Source organism: Euprymna scolopes, chromosome 2, assembly GCF_053919585.1.
Source record: "Euprymna scolopes isolate OS-2025 chromosome 2, ASM5391958v1, whole genome shotgun sequence".
Taxonomy (NCBI): Eukaryota; Metazoa; Mollusca; class Cephalopoda; order Sepiida; family Sepiolidae; genus Euprymna; species Euprymna scolopes.
Genome location: NC_136483.1, coordinates 120,376,413 through 120,401,255, shown reverse-complemented (window position 1 = coordinate 120,401,255; position 24,843 = coordinate 120,376,413). Strand labels below are relative to the sequence as shown.

The following is a 24,843-nucleotide window of genomic DNA, read 5'->3' as shown; positions in this document are numbered from 1 at the left end:
TTGTAATTGTTTCCATTTTTATGTGTAAAAATATAAGTGTCAACTTTGATATAATCTATGTGTGTTAATGTTCATTGTTGGATTTCAGTCACTTCAGGAGGAAGTTAAATTTTAAATACCTTAAGAAATAGTTGCTATTACAACGCACATTTACTGCAAGTGCCCACGAAGTGGGTACTCAAGTGTACAACAAAGTCCCGCATGAAGCGTGGGCAGCTTTGCTAATTATATACATATATATTTGTTAGAAATTTTTTTGAATTAGTCATATCTAACTATTTTTTGGTTTGTTTATAGAAAAGAACAACCTTTTGTTCTGTTTTTTTGGATGAAGGCAATTAAAAACCAAAAAGCTATTGCATTCAAAAACATTTTCACAATTAATATTACAAATACAATAAAGAGTAATACTTATGTCATTTTGAAGTTTGGTTGTTTCCAAAAAGGTTGTTCTGGAGAATGTTCTTTTTCTTTGTAGAAAATTAGGTAGCAGAGGTGAGGAGAAGCGTTTTCGTTCCTTTGAGTAAATATTTTTTTTCTTTTTTTTAGTTCTTCTCATCTAAGGTGTTTGTTTTAGTATTTATATATAGCCTCTCCTCAAGTGATAGTGGGTAATTTGAATAAAGTCACTTATGCAAATTGCCCTAAAAGTTTTGATAAGAATATTTCTAACAATATAGTAACCATGTTTGTCTGAGGAACGGTCTCTGCCAAACTCCTCTAGCAATTTTTGGTCTACAGATATCTACTTTATATATAGGAGATTTTTTTTTTTTTAATTAACCGTTAAAAGAAAAGCGTGATTTTATTCTGAACTTTAGCTAGTCACGTTTTAAGAAACTTACGTTTTAAAAGAAAAGCGGATGGGGGGGGGGGTTCCTTCGAAGCTAGTTGGTGACGTTATAAGTAATTGCGAGATAAGATGGAAGCCGGAATTAAGGGGTGGAGACTGAAAAGGAATATAATGGATTGAGTATACAATATTTAAGATCAACTCGGTAGATAAATAAACATTTATGGACGAGAAAAAAAGCTAGCATTTAATAAAACAGAAATACATAAATTAAATACTGTGAAATAAATTGAATTTGGTCTTTAGCCAGTAAAGATAGCTGCTAAGAGATCAAAATTGAAAAAAAATTGGAACTTGATAGGTCAACTTCTATGCATGCACAAATATTCATTTGTTTTTAACAACATTTTTTTTTCAGTGTTTTTATGTATATGGATTTAGGTCAGATAATTAATAAGGCTGAAGAGCTATATGTTTTGGTTTTAATTCTAGCTGATGGCACCCAAGTCACACACACTATATGTATATATATTAACTTTTCAAGTCACTACTTTATATTGAGTATGATATAATAATCAATAAAGTATTGGCTTTATAATAAATACGAAATCTGCATAAATTAAAATTTCACAATAAGTGTATTTTATGACTGCTAGTATATATAAGTGACCTTGTCAATGTGTACGGAATGGTATCAACCAAACTACTGTCAATTTTTGGTCTACAGACTTGAAACTTGATATATAAGGGATTTGGATCAATGGAACAAGTTCAATTTGGTTTTTAGCCAGTAAAAATAGCTTCTAAGGATTTAAAATTAGAAAATGGGAAAATTCATGAACTGGGAGGAGGAGAGACTCTTGTGACATGAGAGTTAGAGATGTAATGCAAATGAATCGAAAGTTATTAGCTTGTACAAGTTTTTTTTTCTCCATTTGTTTAGCTTACTCTTTCCGTCTTGCTATCCACAAAAAGTAAGATTTCAAATAAAGGTGCCAAACTCAAGGTTTTCGATAAATGAAAATGATTTCCGCTCGTTAGTAACAATAGTTAATGAGCCTGTGTAAAATCCTAAATCAAAACATAGCACCAAAAATCTAAACGGCAAATAGGGTCCAATAAAGCCTGAATGAAAACCAGTTAGCTAGGGGCAATAATGACGGAAAAAAAAGATAGGGGGACATAATTATTATAAATCGGCTTTCAAAACTATTTTGTAAGTTTTCAACTACTTTTTGATTGTATTTGAAAGATTAAAGCCTAAAATTAATTTCCAAAAGGAAAAAAAGAAATTTGTGCACGTAAAAAAACAAAAACAAACAAAAAAAAAACGTTATAATGAAAAATGCTTTCACGGCGACGTTCGGAAGCTGACAAATTCAGCTAAATTTTGAAGATTTTTACAATGAATTTATTCATTGTAAAAATCCTTTGAAAGATAAATATTAGTTTTCTGGGTCTATTTCAAAGATAATTAGTCAAATCCTAAGATAATGAATTAAATAAATAAATTAAAAAAAACAAAATAAACAAACAAACACCTTATTTGTAAAAACAAATGAAAACAAAGTCGTCTAAGTGTGGTTTCTACGAAATGTCAAAGTCAAAGAAAATGACGTCAGCTGGAGAGAGGCAGGGAGTACGGGTTTTCTTCTCCTCCACCATCCGTTCATTCTTATCGTGAACGTTTGTATAATTTTTACCATTTTTTAATTAAATTATTTTTTGTGCTCCTGCTTTTAAATTAAATTTTTATTTTTTTTATTTTTCAAGATTATATAAAAATGTTACATCGAAAGTTTCACGCAAGAAACATACATATAAAAATTATGCGAAACAGGTCATCTAAAAAATAGAAGTATTTTTTTCCATTATCATTTTTTCATGTGAAAATATGAAACAATGCTTAATTCAATGATAATATTGGGAGTTTGAGAAATTAATTGGTCCCCCGACAAAAGGAGGGTGGACCTGTAAATTCACCCTTGTCCGTTCGTCTGTCTGCACTTTTCTCAATAACGACGTCTTGGAATTTTTTGAAATTTTACACAAACATTAAACATGATAGGAGTAAAAAAGTAACAAAACGGATTTTCCAGGAAAACTCTTAGTTTTGGCCTTTTTTTTTTTTTTTTTTGCCTCAAATAGTACCTTCAAAAAAGTTTCTGCATGTGCTTTCCAGGGAGCAGCCATTAAAAAAAAACGTTTACGCAGAGTCTACGTTCTCCGGAAAGTACCAAAATGTTTATACATTTTGAGAATCGGCTATACATTTTGCATGTACCTACATGGTAATCGGCTTCCCCTCCTCCTATGATTTCAACCAGGATAAGTGAAGTAAATACTCAATTACTGCATCATGAATTCTGAATTTACACATGCATATATATGCTAAAAACAGCCACATAGGCAAATGATTAATCACTCAAGTCCTCAAATATACATGCGCTAGCAAAACAAAGGCCAACCAAAATGACGCTCAACTATGCATAGATGCTTATGCATTTGTGTACTGAGCTATTTTTAAATAGTATTTTGAAGTTAAATTAAAGTTTTACGATATTTTTTAAATTAAAAAGATTTATTATTATTATTTTATTAAATTGTTAGTTGAAAGTACAGAATAGTTACAAAATACCCTCCTGGTAAATTTTTACATTAGGTCCACCTCCAAAATTTTCTTTAAAATGACGACTTTAAAAAGTTTTTGACTATGCTGAATACGAAAATCACATTTAAATTTTGCAGAGACAAGTAGTTATCGAGATATAAAGACCTGTATTATGCACTGTAATTCTCAGCTATGATTTTATGCGATGAACAAATCTACGGCTGACGTACACAAGTGCTACCCTACTAGCAAAATGCGTATCGGTTCCGATGTTGAACGTTGTTCGATTGAGGGAGACATCATTATTTTTACAAGGAAAGAATTTTTGTGTGCGTGTGTTTTTTTTTGCCGGAGTTTATGTAATTATTAACAGGAAAATTGGTGAATATTATTTTCAAGTTTAATTAAAGTTTTATGATACCTGCGGTATTTTTTTTTTTTTTGTTTAACTTTACTGAGATTTTTTGGCCAGATTTAACAAATAAACAAAATGAAAGCAAAGCAAAGCAAAACAAAAATTTGGTGCTTATGCACTTATGTTACCGTTATTTTATTTTTTATTTTTTTAATGGTTTAAGTGCTTCCCCCAATGTTTGAATTGTTTTTTTAAAGGAAAATTGGTGAAAGTCAAAATTAGCACTTGTGGCAATAAACAAAAAGCTTTAGCGTGTACGTGTCGTAGATCGAAAGACAGTGAAATGTTATTTGGTGCAGTGCCCTTATTGATCCAAGCTATTTTTAAATAGTACTTTCAAGTTTAATTAAAGTTTTACGATACCTGTTCTTATTAAATTGTTAGGTGAAAGTACAGAATAGGTACACAACAACCTCTCGTCCTCATGTTAAGAATGGCTTTCTAAATAACGTCATTATTTCAGCACGGCTCACTTGAATAAAATAAAACTGCTCGACGAGAACATTACTGTTTTTGTTTTAATAATCATTTTTTACTCAAAAATAAAAATTTCAATTGTTCAAAACATTTTTTTCCCAAAGCTTATTGAAATTTTTTTTTTAATTAGCATATTTTTCATGAACATGTGCTAAAAATGTTTCAAAATTACATAAACTCCGCCCCCCCCCAACAGAAAACTGCAAATAAAATATAAAAAACACGTAATTTCTCTTTTTAAAGTGGGTTATTTTCTGTATGGAATATACTTCCAAAATAAACTATTAAAGTTGTTTAAAAAATAATAGAAATATTATTTTTTATTATTTAAAAAACAGTGTTTACAAAGTGCCGGTGCGCGTTCAACCAGCCATTTTTTTTTTTACATATGAAATCAATTGAATTTTACGAGTGAAATTTTTTTCAATTTTTGAACTTTAAAAATCTATCGAAATTTTGTATTGGTTCAATTTTTACGATATTTTCAGGGTCAATGTGAAATTTTATGCTCTTTCCAATAAATCGAATATAATATTTTAGACAAACGTTTTTTTTTTTTAAATCCCCCCCCCCATTATGAAATGTCTATTAAAATTTGAATAATTTATGTACCAAAGTTTTATATATCACAAATTGAAGATAAAAGATCAATAAATAAAATAATTTAAAACAAAAAATGTTTTTTGGAAATTTACCTGTAAAGTCCAAAGTGTAAAACCTATTTTTTTTTTTAAACCAGGTTTTTACTTGACTATATAAGCATAATATGAGCTTTCATTGAAAGCTCATGTTATGCTTATATCGTCAAGTAAATACCGGACGCTGATGGCAATTTTTTCTATTTCATTCAATGTTTTCTTTTTTTAGATATTTAAAAAAACAAAAATCCAGTCGATAAAGTAGAAATAAGATATAATAATCAAAAACTTGTGTATTTCATTAAGAGATCTAAAAAATCGATCGACTGGATTTTTTGTTTAACGGGAAAAACTTATAAGTGAATGTGTGCTTTTTTTTTTTTTTTTTAACTACAGAGGACCAAAAATACTAATTTTGGTTAACAGCACCCAATAAAAAAGACATTAATTATGTGCCTTTCACGAATCTGTATTTAATAAATTGCAAATTAGCAGCAGCAGCAGCACTTTAAGCTTATGGCGCAAAACGCCTTATGAAAATGCGATTTTCTATGACCCTCACTTTAAAAAATCCTTTTACTTAAAAAACATGGAATATAAAATATAAATATGGACAATTCTTATAAATTAAGAATGTATCCAGCCATTGCTTAGTTATTTTTTACAGGTAAGTGATTTTTTGGCATTTATATATACTTATGGTTTTTCCTCATTTTATTGAAAAAAAAATTACGTTTTTTTTTTTTTTTTTTTTTTACACAGTGATCACCACTTATCAAGGCCCGGAAGCCACTCAGGGATAAGGGTTATTGCAAGTACATCACGTTAGTGAGGAGATTTTATGAAGTGTTTAATTAGGGGGGCGGTTCATTAGGAATTTGTTAACATTAGACTTGAAGACATCCAAGTTGTAGTCCGGAGGGAAGCAGGCAGACGGAACAGAGTTCCACAGGCGTGCAGTTCTAAGAAAGAAGCTTTGCTCATGAAATCCGCGTTTTGATTTAGGCACAGATATAGAGTGGGGGAAATTTTTCACAGTGGATTCAGCTAGACGGGTGTTTCTCGTGAAAGTTTGGCGAGGGGAGGACCAGGGATTGGAGCTCAGACGAGCACCTGCCATGAAAATAACGATAAAACAAGGACAGGCTCGCAACGTCTCTTCTGTGGGAGAGGGGTTGCAGGGTAGAGAAAAGGGCATCCCCCACTAAACCACGAAGTCTATTTTGTACTCTGTCAAGGCATGATAGGCTGTTTTTGGCAGCTCCTGCCCAGATATGGCAACAGTATTCCATCCTTGGCCGTACTTGGCTTTTATATAGATAGAGAATTGCATCAGTAGTGAGATATCTTCTGGAGCGGTAGAAGGATCCCACCATCTTTCCTGCGACCTTGGCAACAGACTTGATGTACGTGTTCCATTTCAGATCAGGAGTAAAGGTCAAACCCAGAAGCTTGTCAAAACATGGGGCCTCACCCAGACGAGAGCCATCCATCACAATTGATGCCAGCTGGGGATCAGAGCGTTGATGATGTAAGGATAGGAGTTTGGTTTTAGATGCATTAAAGGTAACTAGCCACATCTTCCCCCACTGAACCACGCGCTCGAGATCAGAGGAGAGAGAATCCGAGAGAACTTCGTCATTTACAGCCTTTGATGTGTTGCCGTAGATGGTAGTGTCATCAGCATAGATGTCAACGAATGATTTAAGTATGTGTTTAGGGAGGTCATTGAGGTAGATCAGGAAGAGAGTTGGGCCGAGGATTGACCCCTGAGGGACTCCAGCATTTATATTGCAGGCCTCCGACTTTTGTCCATCTACCACTACTCTTATGAGCCTATCGGAGAGAAATGATTTAATGATTGAGAAAACATTTCCAGTTATACCGTAGCTGGAAATCTTGTGAAGTAGACCCTTATGCCATACTTTGTCAAAGGCCTTTGATATGTCAAGAGCAATTGCCCTAGAAAGGAAGCCTTTGTCAAGAGATTCACTAATCCTGTGGGATATAACCGTCAGCACATCTGCGGTAGATCTTGCAGAGCGGAAACCATATTGTGTGTCACTAAGAAGGTTGTTTCTGCTGAGGTGGTTGACTATTTCTCTATTTAATATTGATTCCAGTAACTTACTCATAACACAGAGAAGACTTATTGGTCTGTATTGAGAGGGAGATGACTTATCACCTGAATTCTTAAATACAGGGCAAACTGATGAGGTCTTCCAGGGGGTCGGAAAGCACTTCTCCTTAAGGCAGCGCTTAAATAGTTTCGTAAGTATGGGAGCAAGTTCTGGTTGAAGCTTTTTTAACACTATAATTGGGATGCCATCAGGGCCAGTTGCTTTACTGGAATCTAGGTTTTTTATTAGCTTGGCGACCTCATGCACGGATATTTGTATATTACCTAGCTTGTTCTGTGTTATAGGAGGAAATATGGGGAGTTGATGGCCTTCGTCGCATAGGGTAGAATTAGCTGCAAAGTTCTTTGCAAATAGTTTGGCCTTGTCTGACGCTAACGAGATAACCTCTGGTCCATTGATAATGGTTGGGATAGAACGCACACTTCTGTTCAGGATCCTATTTGTTATTTGCCAAAACTGGTGGGAACCAAGCCGCTGATCAGCTACCTTGGATTTAACAGACTGGGCATATAGCTCTCTTGCATTTTTTATTACTCTTTTACAGTGGTTGCTGGCAGTCCTGAAAGCAGCTTTAGTCTCAGTGCATCTATTACGTTGGTAGTTATGGAAAAAGTGATTTCTGTGCGCGATAGCAGCAGCACATTCTGGGGAGAACCATGGCTGGCTGTTAGGTTTTTGTTGGAATTTTTTTGATGGTATGAATTGGTCTATGCCTTCCATTAACCATTCGGTCAGATCTGATACTATAGAGGACACTTCCTTTTTAAACATGGAGTGCAGAGGTAAATCAGATATGAATGTACGGAAGCTATCCCAGTCAGCCATAGAGTATCGGTATACAGTACGGTGGAGGGGTACGTCTGATGGCTTCTTACATTTTGTTTTTATCTTAACTGATACGACGGAGTGGTCGGAGGATCCTAAAGGAGAATGAACGGTACATGAACATAGCTCAGGGGAAGTTGAAAGAAAAAGGTCTAAGAGGCTTGCATATTGATTGGGTGTATCGGGCACACGGGTGGGTTCGCGAACAATTTGAGTGAGGTCATAAGCAATGGCAAAATCATGACAAAACCTCCCCTCATCATCTGTCTTATTTGAATGGGTCAGCCATTCCACGTTATGGACGTTGAAGTCACCACAGATGTGGATGTTAGCCGAAGGATGTGAAGACAGTATGTGGTCTATTTTCTCAGATATGCTCTTAAAGATAGTAACTCCGCTGTTGTGGGGCCTATAGAGGGCAAATATAAATGCAGTGGTGTTAGCAAGTGCAACCCTGAAGCACATATAGGGTAAATTAGGATCTTCTCTAGAGATATCCCTGCCACATGGGAAGCCATCCTTAATGTAGGCACATATTCCATGCCCATGGCGATCTTGGGAGTCAGATTTAGCTGTTAAATTGGAGTATCCATTAATTATGAACTCATCTAGGGAAGTGGTCGGCCCTATTCCAGTTTCACATAGAAATAATATGTCCGGTTTCGTCTCCTGTAATTGGGTTTCAACCTCTGGAAGGTTGGAACGTAGACCCCTGATATTGGAGAAGGAGACCTGGTAGTAGGGGTCTACGCTGGAAGATGGGGTTCTAGGTTTAATCGAGTTTTTATTCTGGAGATATTTCATGTTGAGGTTTGGGGATTTGTGGAATAGGTCGGCATACTTGGTTAGAGCAGTACAGAGAGGGAAAGTAAGAGATAAAAAGACAGGAAATTTTTTTTTTTATTTGTAGCACACGAAAAGGTAAAGCCGTAACAATTACCCACTAGTATGGCATCGAGAGGCCCCACCAGAGACTACTGCATGGTCCAGATCCACTCACCAAATGGCAATACAGCAGTCCCAGTACTTTGCGCCTGCTGATAGGACAGCCTCCTTAGTGGTTAATCCAAGGTTCGGGTCCCTGACTATCAGGCGGATAACGTCAGCCCAGACAAAACGTTTACCTCCAGCACCCTTACTAGTGACATGGCAACAAGGACAGACAAAGACAGAAAAAATATCCGACATCTCAGACTACTGGTCACCAAGTAGTACCGACCTTTAAGCAGCTTTTTCTTCACCCTTTGTCAGAAACATCACTCATTGAATGAGGACTGAATGACAAAATAGGAGAAGCGAGAGTTACTGGAGCTGCCGATAACACATCCACTGTATTATCTACTCTCCATTAAAAAAAAAAAAAAAAAAAAGGGGGGGAGAAAGGGGAATGGATACAAGTGACTTACATCTAAGTAGTAAGTCCGGTGCGAACTTAATAATTCATGGAATTTTGGTGATAATCTCCCCTCCCATATTAATGGGTGGAAGTTTGTCGTTATCTATCTAGTTTGAATCATAAAAGTTTCATCTTATAATTAATTAAAATCCAATAATTAACTATTATCAATTTGTAAAGACTGCTTAATATTAATTTACATTAGAGTTTAAATAATTTTTCAAGGTTTTAATTTAGGAGGTCCGTTTTCATGAGTGACTTTCTTTGCGCTGTATTATATTTCGAATGTACTTGAACATAAGGCTAACTATATAAGGTAGGATTCGAAAACTAAAAGAAAATATTTTCAATACAGGCAAGCTTGCAGTAATAGTACATATTAAGTATACTACTTAAATAAAGTCCTAAGTTTATCTACTCTAGAGAATAATTTCCGGCATTTTTTTTTTTTTTGGTTTGAAATTACATTTTCATATTGATTATAAGCTTCGAAACAGAGACAGTTTATATGATCAGATGTTTATTCAAGTTTTCAATAGCAGCTACTGATACCCCCCCCCCCAAAAAAAAACAACAAAATATGGGACGGGAGGGTGTACTTTCACCTAACAATTTAATAAAAACAGATATCGTAAAACTGTAATTAAACTTGAAAATACTATTTAAAAATATTGCGGGTACTTTCACCTAACAATTTAATAAGAACAGGTATTTTTTAACATTGGAGGAGGCACTTAAACCATTAAAAAAAAAAAATAACGGTAACATAAGTGCATAAGCACCAATTTTTGTTTTGTTTTCATTTTATTTGTTTATTAAATCCGGTCAAAAAAAAAAAAAAAAATAAAAAAAACTTTTTTTTCACCAATTTTCCTGTTAATAATTACATAAATTCAAAAAAAAAATAAATAAATAAAAAAATAAATCCATCCCAAAATACAAAAAAAAAAAACAAAAAAAAAAACAGTTAAAAATCATAAAAATCATGCGCGAATTTCAAGCCAAAATAAATAAATAAAAAAAGCTAGGTAACACATGCAAAAATTCTTTCCTTGTAAAAAGTAATCAATCGAACAATGTTCAACATCGGAGCCGATGTGTATTTCGCTAGTGGGGTAGCACTTGTGTACGTCAGCCAAATCTACTTCCCTGCGAATTTTATGTTTATTGTTTATTGTGCGTGCTAGCACGTACAAACATGGCCGCCAGAGAATTAAAAAGCATAATACTGGTCTTTATATCTCGATAACTACTTGTCTCTGCAAAATTTAAATGTGATTTTTGTAATCAGCATTGTTGAAAACCTAGAAACATCATTTTAGAGAAAATTGTGGAGGTAGACCTAATTAAAAGCGTAGTTGTCTAGAGGCACCTCCAAAAGTCACCACTGATTACCCCCCTCCTATATGTAACACGATGTAACTTTATTATAAATTAATATTATCAATATAACTTTTGTACCATTTAAAAGAAGGGCAAAATAAACTAGTAATTATTTTTGAAATTTTTTTTCATTATACGAAAATAATGAAATTGCGAGATGAAATCGTGTTTACATAATTGGCATTTTAAAATAATGTTCCCATGTAGTAGACATTTCGAACATGAAAACATACCAGTGTTAAATAAATCTAGCAAAAATCAATTAATAGTCAGATTTTCGTGGAATTTTTGATATTTATCCATTTTAGAATGAAATTACATATAAAATGCAGTTTCCCTAAAATATACGAGGGGAAGTATTTTTTTTTTTTTAGTGGGTGTTACCCCCCCTTCCCATATTTATTTTTTTCGAAATTTGAACAAAATATATTTAAATCTATCAAAATTTCGGTGCTAATGCACTTACTGATCCGCGCTATTTTTTAAATTGTATTTCCAAGTTTGGTACTCATGCACTTATTGATCCGTGCTAAAATAACGTTATTTAAAAAGCCATTCTTAACATGGGGAGGGTGTTTTGTACCTATTCTGTACTTTAACCTTACAATTGAATAAAAAAAAACATAAAACTTTAATTAAACGTGGAAATACGATTTTTAAAAAAAATAGCGCGGATCACTCTGCATTAGCACCATTTTTTAAAAATTTAAATACACATATTGAACAAAAACTTACCTTGAAGTTGCAATTAAAAAAATGATTTTTTTTTTTTTTAAATAGCGTTTGCTAAGAAAAAGAAACTTCCTAAAAATTAATTAATTTTAAAAAGATTAAAATTCCATTATTTCAAAATGTTCCGTTACAACATAGATTTTTAGATTTTTAATTGTTTAAACTTTTTTTTTTAAATATTAAGTTTTTTATATAAACATAGCTCTTGTCTAGGTGTATCAGAAAGTGGCCATTAAAAATAATGATCAGAACTTTAATAATTCAACTTACTATTTTTCGAAGCTTATAACTACTTGAAAAATGTAATTCAAACTCTAATTTTTTTTCAATTAAAGGAGCAAAGACTAAATTTTTAAACGAATAACAGGGTTAATAACAAATTATGCAATGTTTTTTTTAAGCGGTTTTCTTTAAAAAAAATAAAGAAAATCAGCATATTTTGACTTGCTTATAAATATATGTATATATATAAATGCCAAAAAATCACTTAAAAAAATATACTATTAAATGGGTAGTTCCATCCTTCATTGTTATGAATTTATCCATATTTATATTTTAAATTCCATGTATTTTTTAAATAAAAGGATTTTTTAAAGCGAGGGGCATAGAAAATCGCATTTTCGCAACATGTTTTGCGGGAAGCTAAAGAGCTGCTGCTGCTAAAATGAAATTTATGAAATACGGATTCGTCCAAGGGATATAAATAATGTCTCTTTTTTATTGCGCGTGTTAACCAAAATTAGTATTTTTCATCCTCCGTAGATAAAAAGGAAACATACATTCACTTATAAGTTTTTCCCCTAGAACAAAAAAAAACGCTTCATCGTTTTTTTTTTTTTTTTTTTTTTTTTTTTAATTCTTTTAATGAAATACACGAGTTTTTGATTGATATATTTTAATACTTCTTTATCGACTAAATTTTTTTTTTTTAAATATCTATAAAAAAAAAACAAAAAAAAAAAACATTCAATGAAATAAAAATATTTGCCGTCAGCATCTGGCGTCAGCATACTTGACGATGTAAGCATCACCTGAGCTTTCATTTAAAAAAAAAAAACAATCAACGTGGTTTTTTTAAAAAAAGGTTTTACACTTTGGACTTTACAGGTAAATTTCAAAAAAACTATTTTTTTGTTTTAAATTAGAATATTTTCTTTATTGATCTTTTATCTTCAATTCGTGATATAGAAAACTTTGGTACATAAATTAATTATTAAAATTTTAATAGACATTTAATAATGGGGGAGGGTGAATTTGAAAAAAAAAAACGTTCCTCTAAAATATTATATTTGGTTTATTGGAAAGAGCATAAAATTTCACATTGACCCTGAAAATATCATAAAAATTGAACCAATAGAAAAATTTTGATAGATTTTTAAAGTTTAAAACTTGAAAAATATTTAACTTGTAAAATTCTATTGATTTTATTATGTAAAAAAATGGCTGCATGAAGGCACGCCGGCATTTTGTAAACACTATTTTTTTTTAAATAAATAATATTTCTATTATTTTTTTAAACTACTTCATTAGTTTATTTTGGAATACAGAAAATAAACAACCACTTTAAAAAGGGAAATTATGAGTTTTTTATATTTTATTTGCAGTTTTCTGTTAGGGGTGTAAAAAATTCCTTCAAATTTCTGATACACCTAGCTCTTGCCTCTTGTCAACTATTTTATCGCCAGATTAAAATCGATTTGAAAATATCATTGCACAAATATTAAGTATTTTGTAGCCCCCCCCCCCTCATATTTTGTTTGTCTCTTTTTACTAAACAAAAGTATGGAAACCGAACATGAACATTCAGTAAAACCGTATTTAATATACAAATGTTTATAATATTATTACTCATTAAACTGTAAATCTTAAAACCTAACAAAATTATAACAAAGTGTAGCAGCAGAAACCAATGGAACTTTTTTCTTTCACGAATCAATGTCTCTCCCCTGTGCTATTTGGCCACATATTGACCAATCAAGGGTGCGGACTGCGGCGCATTATTGATCCTTTCTATCCCCTAAGGAAATCGGCCAGCATCCGCTTTGAAGAATAAGAGCTCTTCCTTACTGAGAGAGACACCAAACAGAACGGACTCCTTTTCTTCGCTCTCTCCACCTCGGTGTTATTTCTACCGGTATCGACGATTCCACTGGAATAACTACCGTGATAGCACAAGCATCGCACCACGCACCACTGCACCCGATAGCCGGAGTCCAGCTTTGGACCAGGAACATATTACCCGGTGAACATTCTCCTTAATAAACCTTTTCTGTTACCTTTTATGAAGTTGTAGCGTTCGTCATTTTAGAAGCTTTTATTGAATTATTTATTTTATTAGGTTGTGCCCTAAAAGCATTAAAATGGGATAGCTTCCGTACATTTATATCTGATCTACCTCTGCAATCCATGTTTAAAAAGGATGTGTCCTCTATAGTATTAGACCTGACGGAATGGTTAATTGTAGGTATTGACCATTTCATACCCTCAAAAAAGTTTCAGCAAAAACCTAACAGTCAGCCATGGTTCTCTCCAGAATGTGCCGCTGCCATTGCGCACAGAAATAACTTTTTTCCACTGCTTCAAACGTAATAGATGTATGGAAACTAAAACCGTTTTCAGGACTGCCAGCAACCATTGTAAGAAAGTAATAAGGAACGCAAGAGAGTTGTATGCTCAATCTGTTAAGTCCAAAGTAGCTGAGCAGCGGCTTGGTTCCCACCAGTTTTGGCAAATAGCAAACAGAATCCTGAATAGAAGCGTGTGCTCCATCCCAACTATTATCAATGGACCTGAGGTAATCTCGTCAGCATCAAACAAAGCTAAACTCTTTGTCAAGAACTTTGCAGCTAATTCTACCCTTTGCGACCAAGGCCGCCAACCCCCAATATTTCCTCCTGTATCAGAAAACACGCTATGTGATATACGTATATCTGTACGTGATGTTGCCAAGCTTATCAAAAACCTTGATTCCAGTAAAGCAACTGGCCCTGACGGTATTCCAATTATAGTACTCAAAAAACTTCAACCTGAACTAGCACCCATACTTACAAAACTGTTTAAACGTTGTCTTAAGGAGAATAGTTTCCCATCTACCTGGAAAATCTCATCAGTATGCCCTGTATTTAAGAATTCAGGTGATCGCTCATCCCCCTCTCAGTACAGGCCAATAAGTCTCCTGTGCGTCATGAGTAAGTTGCTAGAATCTGTGTTAAATACAGAAGTAATCAACCATCTCAACAAAAATAACCTTCTTAGTGACACTCAATATGGTTTCCGTTCTGCTAGATCTACAGCAGATGTGCTTACAGTTATATCACATAGGATTAGCAAATCTCTCGACGGTGGCAATCTTTCTAGGGCAATTGCTCTTGACATATCTAAAGCCTTTGATAGGGTATGGCATAAAGGTTTACTTCATAAGATCGCGAGCTATGGTATAGCTGGAAAAGTCTTCTCAATTATTAAATCATTTCTCTCTGATAGGTTCATAAGAGTAGTAGTTGAGGGGCAAAAATCAGAAGCTCACAGTATTAATGCCGGTGTCCCTCAGGGGTCCATCCTGGGCCCAACTCTTTTCCTGATCTACATTAATGATCTTCCAAATCACATCCTTACATCATTTGTAGACATTTATGCTGACGACACTACCATTTATGGTAGCACATCTAAGACAGTAAACGACCAAGTTCTCTCCAATTCTCTCTCCTCTGATCTTGAGCACGTAGTACAATGGGGAAAGGAGTGGCTGGTTACTTTTAATGCATCTAAAACCAAGCTTCTCTCCTTACATCATCAACATTCTAATCCGCATCAATTGAAATGAATGGCTCTCGTCTTCTGGAGGCCTCAAGTTTTGACAAGCTTCTTGGCTTGACCATTACTCCTGATCTTAAATGGAACACGTACATCAAATCTGTTGCCAAGGCCGCTGGGAAAATGGTGGGATCTTTCTATCGATCCGGTAAATATCTCACTGCTGATGCTATTCTCTATCTATATAAGAGCCAGGTACGTCCAAGGATGGAATACTGTTGCCACATCTTGGCAGGAGCTGCTAGAAAGGACTTGTCCTGCCTTGATAGAGTTCAAAATAGACTTCGTAGCCTCGTAGGAGATGTCCTTTTCTCCTTGCAACCTCTATCTCACAGAAGAGATGTTGCGAGTTTGTCTCTGATGTATCGTTATTTTCATGGAAAGTGTTCGACTGAGCTTAAATCTATGGTCCCCCCTCGCCAAACTTTCACAAGAAACACTCGTCTAGCTGTAAACACTATCAATAATTCCCCCCACTCTTTATCTGTGCCTAAACCTAAACGTAGATTCCATGAACAAAGCTTCTTTCTTAGAACTGCACGCCTGTGGAATTGTCTTCCGTTTTCCTGCTTTTCGGCTGACTACAATATGGTTGTGTTCAAGTCTAAAGTAAATAAGTTCTTGATGAGCCGTTCCATATAAGTTATCAAATTTACCAAATTTTCATTACTAATGATTACTATATTGTCCAATTTCTACTGTACACTCTTTAACCCTTATCCTTGAGTGGCCTCTGGGCCTTGATAATGTGGTGATGCCTTTGTAAAAAAAAAAAAAACTCCTAAAAGATTAATTGGTAAATGTTTACTTTAATTACAACAGAACACCGACCAATAAAATTTGTTTTTTTTATAGGTTTTCGGGGTCGCTGACAACGAATCTGATATTCAAACCCGTTGCAAATTTACCGGTTGCATGGTATTAACCCCTGAACCCTCGCAGTATTTTATGCCAAATCACCGCCATCGTTTATGCTATTCTTACATGATGCGTTCGCGTATGAACGCGCGTAGTAAGGTGACTTGTCACATCGCGGAAGAATTTTTTAGCAGACATTTAAAATAACAAGAAAGTTTTCAAAAACCACAAAATGTGGTTCATTTTTCTGTGTTACGTGGTTTTTGATGCTTTTTAATTGATCTAAAAAATTAAGTTTTCACGAGCGGTTGACAAAAGCATTTTCATTTTTCATTTTTTTTTTTGGAGGGGGGGGTATTCAATTATAACAACATTTAAGAGGTGCTTCTGCAGTTTAATTTACAGTTTTTCCTTAAGTAACGCGCCGACATACACCGAGCAGAAGAACGGTTTAATTTTTCACAAAAATTCTGTTTACATTGGGGAATTTTTTAGATCAATTAAAAAGCATCAAAAATTACGTAACACAGCAAAATGAACCACATTTTATGGTTTTTGAAAACTTTCTTGTTAATGTCTGCTAAAAAATTCTTCCGCAATGTGACAAGTCACCTTACTACGCGCGTCCATACGCGAACGCATCACGTAAGAATAGCATACACGATGGCGGTGAGTTGGCACAAAATAGTGCGAGGGTTCAGGGGTTAATACCATGCAAACAGTAAATTTGCGATGGGTTTGAATATCAGATTCGTTGTCAGTGGGGGGGGGGGGGTAAGGGCAAAGGGGGGGACGGATGTTTTCGCGCGACACCACCCGTCCCCTGCCCCTTCCCGCCCTACCCCCCAATGTAAACAGAATTTTTGTGAAAAATTAAACAGTTCTTCTGCTCGGTGTGTCGGCTCGTTACTTACGGTAAATTAAACTGCAGAAGCACCTCTTAAATGTTGTACAAGTTCTATTATTGAATACCCCCCCCCTCAAATAAAAAAAAAATAAATAAAAATGCTTTTGTAAACCGCTCGTGAAAACTTAATTTTTTGGTATTATTATACAAACACCGTGACAGCGTTAGGGTTAGGGTTAGGATTAGGGTTAGGGTTTAGGGTTAGGGTTAGGGTTAGTGTTAGGGTTAGGGTTAATTCGCTGTCACGGTGTTTGTATAATAATACCGAAAAATGAACCACGTTGTGGTTTTTGAAAACTTTCATTTACCAAAAAAGATAAATGTTTAAAAAAAAAAATCAAGTCGCTTCTGCTTTTCCATAGTTCGTATAGTTAACAGAAGTCCGCCGTCACGGAATTCATGCGTTCCTTTTTTCACAATTCTTGACATTCGGTTGGCAGTGCCTATGTGTCATGCAACGATTAGCCCCTTCCCCCTTGAAGACAAGTTTACCAATGTGTGGGCGGGGGGATATAAAAATGAAATACGTAATAAATACAATTTGTAAAAGGTAAATAATAAAATACTTACTCCAAACATTCCATTCTGTAGTCCAAAAGGAATCGGTGTTAGTCTGGCCAAGGCTATCACTTTATATCCTTGCGGTCCTTCCACAACCTTAATAACAGCTTCGAGTCGTTTACTGTAAAATCGCAGAGTTATGCATCTACAACAGTTTCGCAAGGCTAGGTAAGCTACCGTAACTCCAACGGCCGCACACGACAGGACGACAAGAACCCCCCGGAAGAATCCATACACATATCCAGTGGTCAAGAGTAGCAAGAAGTAACCCCAGGCCACCGGGAAAGACACAATGGTAAACATACAAAGAAAGGCTACATAGCTGACCGTGGCGTCCGTCGTCTCCAACCAAAGCAGGAAATCTTTCACATAATTTCTGAAGAAGATTAATAAGAGGCAAATTATGGAGATGGCGGTCAGGGAGACGATGGACATTTGACCGCAACCGGCTGCCGTGGAAGAGGAAGAAGGGTCACTGTAGAAACCAGCCTCCAGGGTTGAAGAGTGGCCACCGGCCATGTGGACTTCTTCGTTATCAGATACGATTGTCCCGGATGATGGCGATGAGGAGGACAAGATAGGAGAATTATTGATTTGAAATTGGTTCTTCTGCATTTGAAGTTTGGGGAGACAATTTTAATTTTGTACCGGTATTTCAATTACTTCTATAACTATGTGGATAGTGCTTGATATTTGGTTTATAACCGTGCACGTTGGTTGATGTCACAAAAGACGAATGAGCTATGATTTTTTTTTTTTTTCAAAAAGAAAAAGTTAATACTTAAAAGATATTAATGATTTGGTATGTACAGAGGAGCTGAAAATTTTAAAAGTATTATTTTTTTTTAATTTTACAGAATTAAATTTATCGCAATATAGAAAAAAATGTGTTGTATTTTTCCTTGATTGTTTGTTAATAGCAATTATTGAAATAAACGCAGGTAACTACAAAAATATTTATTTCTCGCTATATTAATAAAATTGTCACCTTGTTTTTCGATTATACGTAACTTTGATAAATATACATTGAATTATTTTTATTCGTATATTTAATGGAAAAAAATGAGAAAACTAAAACGATTTTTTTAAAATCCTATTTTTAAAAAGTGTCAACAGAACTAACTTTGGAATTATTTTTCGCTCCAGTCTCCACCACCTCCAGTCTCCACCCAGGCAATGCTCAGTAAATACAGATAGTTTTAAATAGTCTTTACTTAATTTCTTTTACTTTTCAAAACTTCATAATAATAATAATAATAAATGTTAATTTCTTCACGTAATAACGAATATTGTAGAATTTACAAGCACTTGTGAAATTTGGAGTTCATTGTTTGTTACTCCTTAAAATTCTTTAAAATAACGAAGAACTATGTTTGCTTAGTCACAAAGTGTATATTGCACAATGCACCATTAAAAAAATAAAATGTTTATGTCGCAAAATGCCAGGAATTTCAATTTATGTGGAAGTGAATGTATTGTTCCAACTATATTTTTGTTTTGTTGTTTTTTTTCTTTCTTTTAACTTTGACATTTCGAAGCAACATCGTAATTTCGTCAGTTCAATGAAAGTTTTTTTCTTTTTCTTTTCAATTTTTTGCTTTGTTGAAACTTATTTTCATGATTTTTTTCGGAAACATTTTTTCTACTTTTTTCTTCTTACCAACACACTAACTCCGAAGACTTCATATCAGGTTTCTAGTCAACCATTTCCAGAAGTAAAATTAGAAATATTATTCCCGAGGTTCCAGTTTGGTATAGCAAATTAATTAGTACAGACTGTTTCGCTCCCAAAATAAGGTCATCCTCACAGGCATTATCCCCTTCTTTAAAACAGGGAATGGGTTATTTATTGCCTGTCGCCCTCATACATGGGGAAGCGCGGAAGCGCTGACAGGCTAGTTACCAGCCTAGATTATCCCCTAGAGAGGGGAGGAGGGGCGATCTCGATTTTCTGCACATTAAAAAAAAACCGGCCTTGTGTCTCACTTTGCCCTCGTGGGGAGGCAACTAAGTAGAAACAGTATTTTGAACGAAATAATAGAAAGTAGTTTGAATTAGAGAAATTATATAAAGTTCTTATTTACAGAACCAACGTACCCCGTTTGTTGTTGAAAGTGATGGGTGGATATTTAAGGAAAAAACTCTGGTGGACCTCCGCAGAAAACAGCCCGTTGCGTTCTAAGTACACCATTTACTGTTAGCTTCAGTAGAGCAGCAACATGTTATGTCCTGAGAGTTCACAATTAGGTAAAATATATAAAAATAACAAATACTGTAATGTTTTGCTGGCTGTAGCTTTAAAGCGAGCACTGAAAAAAAAAAGAGGAAAAAAAAAAAAAAAAAGGAATAACACGAGTGGCTGATGTTGACTGTTGAGACTTTGCTTTCACTCGATTAGTTTTTACTTCCGTCGTTGACCTGACAGACGAAACCGACCGCGACCAGACTTAACTAATCGATAATTGCATTTCTATTTACCTTACTTGTGCAACTATATGCCTAAAACAAATATGTTTGAAACTAATTTATCAAATTTACTGATAACAAAAAAAAAAAAACAACAAAAAAACAAAAAACAAAACCGTAATTGCAATCAAATAAAAAGTTTCCATAAAAAGTGAATCTTGAGTTTGATTTATTTATTTTTAACTAGCGGGGCTACCTGGCGTTGCTCGGGACCGTATAAACAATGAGAAAATTGAAGTTGATTTTGAATATAATTGTTATTCTTTGAAAGAGGGATTTTTAATGCCTATGTATCATTTGCTATTTCGAGCAAAAGAATATTTTACTTACCCTAGGACGACTATTACATGTATAAAATAATTGTACTTTCCCTAGAACAGTTAATTTACAGAATGTATGTAAACTAATTTTACCTTTTTGGGACGGGTAATTTACAACACATATTTAGACTATGTACATATATGAAACAATTTAACATACTCTCGATAGGTATTGTACAGCATATATGAAACAATATCTCTTCCCACCAAGGTTACCATAATTTTAAGAAAAATGAAAAAAAATTTTAGAGGATGGATCATTAGGATTACAAATTAATACATAAATACATTGTGTTGGTTTATGAGTTTGCAACCCTTGCTTTACCATAAATTTCAACATTACTGCGTTTCTTTCCTTGTTCACTTATTGTAAGAAAATTATGTCATTTTTGGAAGATGTCTCAGCAGGATTTTAAAATTAATGCATAAATACACTGACACAGTTAAGTGATTAGACAACCCTTGCTTCATTATCAAATTCCACATTACTCTGTTTCATTTTTTCCCCAGTACCGACAACAAAATTTTTGGGAAAAAAGACGTCATTTTCGCAAGATTACTCAGCAGGCTTTACAAACAAATAAACAAATATGTTGAGACGCTTTGTCATTAGGCAACTCTTGCTTCACTACAAAATTCCACATTACTGTGTTCTTTCCCTCCCGATATCTATTATTATATATAATGATATCATTTCTTGACCATAACTCAACAGGTTTTCCAAATAATTACATAAGTGCATTGACGCAAATGATCATTAGGCAACTTTTACTTTACCACAATTTTCAATATTGATATAGTTCTCCCCTCTTACTAACACAACCACCAACAACACATTAGTAAGAAACGATGTCATTTCCGGAATATGATTCCATAGTTATTCCATATTTTGGAATATGACATTGTGGGAGATTGCAATGTGACCCCAAAAATGGACATTATGCTCTCCAGCCCCACCCCAAAAGTGAAGGTTTGTTAATTCATAGAGAACTCCAGAGCACGTTAAAAAGCAACATAATCATGTGTCTTTCTACCCACCACTACAACTGAGACGTCATTCCCTGAAGTTAACATTGAAAATTCAGAAAAATATTGTTAACCACCCACTGATAAATTGTCTGGGCTTATTATTTAATTCCAAACACACCAATCAATTAACTCACATTTCATTACTTTTGGATATGTTATTAATTTTGACAATCATTTTTCATAATCGTAACCCACATTATTGCCCGCTGCCCTTACAAAAATAATAACTTTGATATATTGTTTGGTTTGATGATTTCATTTAAAAAACAGCAATAAATTAACTCACATTTCATCATTTTTCATAATTCTTGGATATGTTACTAATTTCGACAATCATTTTGCATAATATTAACCATATTATCGCCGCCCCCGCTTACGAAAATAATAACTCCAATATATTGCATGGGTTTATTATTTCATTACAAACACACCTATCAATTAACTCACATTTCATCATTTTTCAAAATTCTTGGATATGTTACTGATTTCGACAATCATTTTTCATAATTGTAACCCACATTATCGCCCGCTGCCCTTACGAAAATAATAACTTTGATATATTGTTTGGTTTGATGATTTCATTGAAAAAACATTAATAAATTAACTCACATTTAATCATTTTTCATAATTCTTGGATATATGTATATGGAGAGTAGAAAACACTTTGTGGATGCGTTATCGGCAGCTTCCATTACTCTCGCTTCTCTTTATTTGTCCCTCAGTCCTCATTTTTTTAATGAGTGATTTTTCTGACAAAGAGAGAAGAAACAGCTGTATTCTAGGTTGGCAATATTTTGCGTGAACAGTCGGCAGAGATGGCAGAAATTTTCTGTTTCTATGTCTATCCTTGTAGCCATGTCACTTGTAACGGTGCTGGAAGTAAACGTTTTATCTGGGCTGATGTTATCCGCCTGATAGTCAGAGATCCGGACCTTGGATTAACCATTAAGGAGGCTGTCCTATCAGCAGGTGAAAAGTACTGAGGTTGCTGTATTGCCATTTGGTGAATGGATTCTGGACCATGGAGTAGCTTCTGGTGAGGCCTCTCGATACCATATTAGTGGGTAATTGTTACAGCTTTACCTTATCATGTTCTACAAAAAAAAAAATTCTCCGTCTCTTTTTCTCTTTTAGTTTCCCCTCTCTGTCCTGCTCTAAGCAAGTCTGACGACCTAGTCCACAAATTCCAAAATTTCATCATGACAAGTTTCAAGAAAAAATACACGATTAAACCCGGATCTCCAACTTCCAACGTAGACCCCCACTAACATGTCTCTTTCTCCAACATCAGGGGTCTACGTTCTAACCTTCCAGAGTTTGAAGCCCAATTACAGGAGAGTAAACCAGACCTTTTATTTTTAAGTGAAACTGGCATTGGACAGACTACTTCCCTAAATGAATTCATAATTAAAGGATACTCTAACTTAACTTCCAAATCTGACCCCAAGTTCGCCATGGGCATGGAATATGTGCCTATATTAAAGATGGCTTTCCATGTGGTAGGGACATCTCCAGAGAAGATTCTAACTTACCTATATGTGCTTCCGGGTTGCACTAGCTCAAACTACTGCATGTATATTTACTATCTATCGCCCCCACAACAGCGGAGTTACTATCTTTAAAAGCATATCTGAGAAAATTGACCAAGTCCTATCTGCTTATCCTTCAGCTAACATTCACATATGTGGAAACTTCAATATTTGCAATGTGGAATGGTTGACCCACTCAAATAAGACCGATGATGAGGGGAGGTTCTGTCATGATTTCTCGATTACTTATGACCTCGCTCAGATTGCTCACGAACCCACCCGTGTGCCCGACAATGACGGCCAGTATGCGAGTCTCCTAGATCTCTCTCTCACAACTTGCCCTGAACTATGTTCAGTTTCTGTTCTGTCTCCTCTTGCATCTTACGACCACTCAGTTGTATCAATTTAGATAAAAATGAAATGTAATAAGTCCTCAGACGTACCTCTTCATCTACAGTATATCAATACACTATAGCTGACTGGGATAGCTTCTGTACATTTATATCGGATCTACCTCTGCGTTCCATGTTTAAAAAGGATGTGTCCTCTATAGTATCAGAACTGACAGAATGGTTAATTGTAGATATAGACCGTTTTATACCCTCAAAAAAGTTCCAGTAAAAACCTAACAACCAGCCATGGTTCTCTCCAGAAAGTGCTGCTGCCATTGCGCACAGAAATAACTTTTTCCCACTGCTTCTAACGTAATAGATGTATGGAAACTAAATCCACTTTCACGACTGCCAGCAACCATTGTAATAAAGTAATAAAGAATGCAAGAGAGTTGTATTCTCAGTCCATCAAGTCCAACGTAGCTTAGCAGCAGCTTGGTTCCCACCAGTTTTGACAAATAGCAAACAGAATCCTAAACAGAAGCGTGTGCTCTATCCCAACTATCATCAATGGACCTGAGGTAATCTCGTCAGCATCAGACAAAGCCAAACTCTTTGCCAAGAATTTTGCAGCTAATTCTACCCTTTGCGACCAAGGCCGCCAACCCCCAATATTTCCTCCTGTATCAGAAAACACGCTATATGATATACAAATATCTGTATGTGATGTTGCCAAGCTTATCAAAAACCTTGATTCCAGTAAAGCAACCGGCCCTGACGGTATTCCAATTATAGTACTCAAAAAACTTCAACCAGAACTAGCGCCCATACTTACAAAACTGTTTAAATGTTGTCTTAAGGAGAATTGCTTCGCAACACCCTGGAAAATCTCATCAGTATGCCCTGTATTTAAGAATTCAAGTGATCGCTCACCCCCCTCTCAGTACAGGCCAATAAGTCTCCTGTGCGTCATGAGTAAGTTGCTGGAATCTGTGTTAAATAGAGAAGTAATCAACCATCTCAGCAAAAATAACCTTCTTAGTGACACACAATATGGTTTCCGTTCTGCTAGATCTACAGCAGATGTGCTTACAGTTATATCACATAGGATTAGCAAATCTCTCGACGGTGGCAATCTTTCTAGGACAATTGCTCTTGACATATCAAAGACCTTTGATAGGGTATGGCATAAAGGTTTACTTCACAAGATCTCCAGCTATGGTATAGCTGGAAATGTCTTCTCAATTATTAAATCATTTCTCTCTGATAGGTTCATAAGAGTAGTAGTTGAGGGGCAAAAATCAGAAGCTCACAGTATTAATGCTGGAGTCCCTCAGGGGTCCATACTGGGCCCAACTCTTTTCCTGATCTACATTAATGATCTTCCAAATCACATCCTTACATCATTCGTAGACATTTTTGCTGATGACACTACCATCTATGGTAGCACATCTAAGACAGTAAATGACCAAGTTCTCTCCAATTCTCTCTCCTCTGATCTTGATCACGTTGTACAATGGGGAAAGGAGTGGCTGGTTACTTTTAATGCATCTAAAGCCAAGGTTTTATCTTTACATCATCAACATTCTGATCCCCATCTGGCATCAATTAAAATGA

The 24,843-nt window shown here is 34.8% G+C and overlaps 1 protein-coding gene across 2 annotated transcripts in view; it reads right to left on the bottom strand.

Annotated features, from left to right (window-relative positions):
• LOC145295463 (transmembrane protein 64-like) overlaps positions 1 to 19,979 on the bottom strand; it is a 76,316-nt gene extending 56,337 nt beyond the window's left edge. Inside the window, exon 1 of one of the 2 annotated variants that reach the window (XR_013869880.1) lies at positions 17,560 to 19,974. Coding sequence is in view for 1 of the 2 variants with exons in the window: in XM_080141468.1 (XP_079997594.1) it covers positions 17,560 to 18,165 (606 nt within the window). In the remaining variant the exon portion in view is untranslated. Of the gene's footprint in view, positions 1 to 17,559 lie in introns of both variants that reach the window. The other variant, XM_080141468.1, reaches the window with a different exon arrangement.
• Positions 19,980 to 24,843: the final 4,864 nt, after the last annotated feature.